The sequence below is a fragment of the Frankliniella occidentalis genome, unplaced genomic scaffold (genome assembly GCF_000697945.3).
Source record: "Frankliniella occidentalis isolate FOCC.00 unplaced genomic scaffold, Focc_3.1 Scaffold223, whole genome shotgun sequence".
Lineage (NCBI taxonomy): Eukaryota > Metazoa > Arthropoda > Insecta > Thysanoptera > Thripidae > Frankliniella > Frankliniella occidentalis.
This window is the reverse complement of record NW_026267349.1, coordinates 329,417-331,980: the sequence shown is the minus strand read 5'-3', so window position 1 is coordinate 331,980 and position 2,564 is coordinate 329,417. Positions and strand designations below refer to the sequence as shown.

Sequence of the window (2,564 nt, the reverse complement as noted above, 5' to 3'; positions counted from 1 at the left end):
GGGGGGGTTAAGTGGATAGGAGGGCTCACTTTCAGCTTCTATGTAAATTGTCAATCTGCACCGCCTGCTATAAATTGTCATAACTTTAAGTGTCCCTTTGTACGAGCCTTTCGCTCGTGGAATCCATATGCTCAAAATAAATAAATCACAGCACAAACAAATTGTACTTACTGTTGCGCTCCAAGTACGCGGGGCACCATTTGCGAAGTAGCACAACCCCTTCTTGATAGAGCTCTTGGGCAGTGCCATTGTAAGGGCAATACTGAGGTTTCTCTTCATCTTCATTACAGACACCACGCCAAACACATGTGTGTTCAGCGGACACAACGTTAGCCTGGAAAAAAAGCAAGCATATTTAGACCACAAAGCATGCACAATCAAAAGGGTTAGAAAATAAAATACAAATGAGAAAAAAAACGTCGCGACCCAGCTGACTAAAGGGACCATTGACTCAAAACAGTACCCTTGTACTTGTACCCCTGTCCAAACCGCCATGAAAACAAGTAAGAGAGTCTGGTTCAAGGGAAAACGATGCACCAGTGAATACTGACAAACAGTCTAAAAATAGGTATGGCAATAAGCCAAGTGTGGTAAAAACAAATCCATGCCTGGCTAAATCAAAACAGGTAACTGAATTTTAAGTACACACTTCTCATATAATAACAGCTAACATCCAACTCTTTCCCTAGGACATTGGCTCTAAGTATCACAAGAGAAAGCCAACTGTTATGCTTGCATGAACATACCCCAACCCCCATCTTTCGATCACTGATCTTACCCCCGCGGCAAGCGGAACGACAACCTTGTCTGATCTGGACAGAGAGTCGGACAGGTAAACAGTAGAGGTCGTAAACGGATTCCGCATTCCAGAGCGGCTGAAAAGCGTCCCTCCCTGAGCTCTTCACCCTTCACGGCAGGAACCCCTAACCTCACTCACAATCTGAAAATGTCCGTGGGAAAGTCGGAAAAAAAAGCGAGTAGCTGCGCCCGCCGCAGCCAGCGAGACGTCTAGGAGACAACATCGCGGCACAACTCTGGACACGGACGGCCCCAAGGTAAGCAGGACAGGCGGGCGCGTTTCCTCCGCGAGGGAAACCGAGGAAAGTTGTCAACCGTAGAGGATCGCGAAGGCAAAGACCGCGCCCATCCCCGACAGGCCAGACACACTCCAGAGAAGAGAGCGGGCATTTCACTCACCTGGAAAGCTAAAAGGGCCTGCAGGCCGAGGAGAAGAAACGGCCATAAGCTGATGGAAGGAAAGGTGTTGACAGTCCGGGAGCGAGCCCCGGATGGAGGATGCGTCATCGCATAGGCCTTGAACACGGGCCGTCTGCGACTCGACTGTGTCGGTCCTCCGACGGCTCCAACGCGCTGGCTCCGCCCTTACAGCGGTCCCCGGGGCGCGAGCAACGACCGCCGAGCAGTCACGCCACTGACAGCCCGAAAAGCACGGGAAAAGCACGGGAAAATGGGGTGAAAAGGAGGCGCCTCGACGACAATATGGCCTCTCGTAACGACCGAGCTGTCGGCTGTCGGGAAACTGGCGCAGCGCAGCAGAAGAACGCTGAAACCGCTTCGCTTTGCGGCCGCGCGGAGCGCTGGCGGCGCCCGTCGCGCCCCACCCAGTCCGAGCCGCGTCCGAAAGAGTCGCGTCGCGCCGTCGCGCGCGCTCTCCACGAGGCCAGCGGGGGCGACAGAGACGGAGCGCGACGGCGAGCCTCCTCGCGCCCCCGCGGCCTTCATCGACTCGGCCCCCGCGGCCCCCGCCGACCCCTCCGCCGCGGTGTCACGTGACGGCGCCCGCCGCGACGCGGGAGCGTTCAAAAACGTCGGGGCAAGAGTCGGCGGCGGTCAAAGGGCGCCGGCCGCGGTGTCGGCCGCGGACGACTCTGACGGCGGCGACGCCCACCTCCCCTCGGTCCCGGCGGGCGCCGTCGCGCACCCGGGAGGCGAGTCGCGGGGGACGCCGTCCGCCGCCGCCGTGGGCCGGGTGGGCGTGGCCGGCGCGGCTCGTGACGTCATCGAGTGCGTCACACCTCAGCCAGCGGCGCGTGCCTCCCAGGACGGCGCCCCTGGCGCCCCTGGCTCGGAGGCGGAGGGACGAAGGGTGGGAAAAAGAAACGGAATGTCTTTGACTCGATGACTTAAGGGGATGTCGAGCCGGTGCAAGAGATGAGGGGGGAGGGGGCAGGGAGGGGGAGAAGCTAGAGCAGCAGTCTCGCGGGCCCTGGGGGCGGCGCGGGGGCGGCCAGGCGACGCGACACCCCACCCACAAAGCCCCCCGGAGGCGGGACATTCAAACACGCCGCACATCGCCTTGGAGCGTCCAGAGCCACATAAAGCGCCAAGTTTTAGGTGCTTCCCCGCGGCTCGCCTGTCACCCTCCCCCTCCCCTCCCCCCACCACCGAAAGTTGTCAATGTTTCAGAGAAACGCATCACGCCACCACCACGCTCACCGCACGCCGCTCGTCTCATCGCGAGATAAGGGTTGAGCTCGTGAACAACAGTCGGCGCGGCACGGGCGGGGCGTGGCGAGGCGGGGCGAGGCGGGGCGAGGCGGGGC

At 59.7% G+C, this 2,564-nt stretch overlaps 1 protein-coding gene across 3 annotated transcripts in view; it reads right to left on the bottom strand.

Moving 5' to 3' along the window:
• The window catches only part of LOC113212341 (NPC intracellular cholesterol transporter 1), a 27,182-nt gene extending 25,633 nt beyond the window's left edge, over window positions 1-1,549 (bottom strand). For 2 of the 3 annotated variants that reach the window (XM_026430995.2, XM_026430998.2), the window contains exons 1-2: window positions 1,198-1,548; window positions 172-334 (exon numbers count right to left, since the gene is read on the bottom strand). In XM_026430995.2, the coding sequence (XP_026286780.1) occupies window positions 172-334; window positions 1,198-1,305 (271 nt within the window). In that variant the 5' untranslated portion in view covers window positions 1,306-1,548. Of the gene's footprint in view, window positions 1-171; window positions 335-1,197 lie in introns of all 3 variants that reach the window. The other variant, XM_026430997.2, reaches the window with a different exon arrangement.
• Between the last annotated feature and the right edge of the window lie 1,015 nt (window positions 1,550-2,564).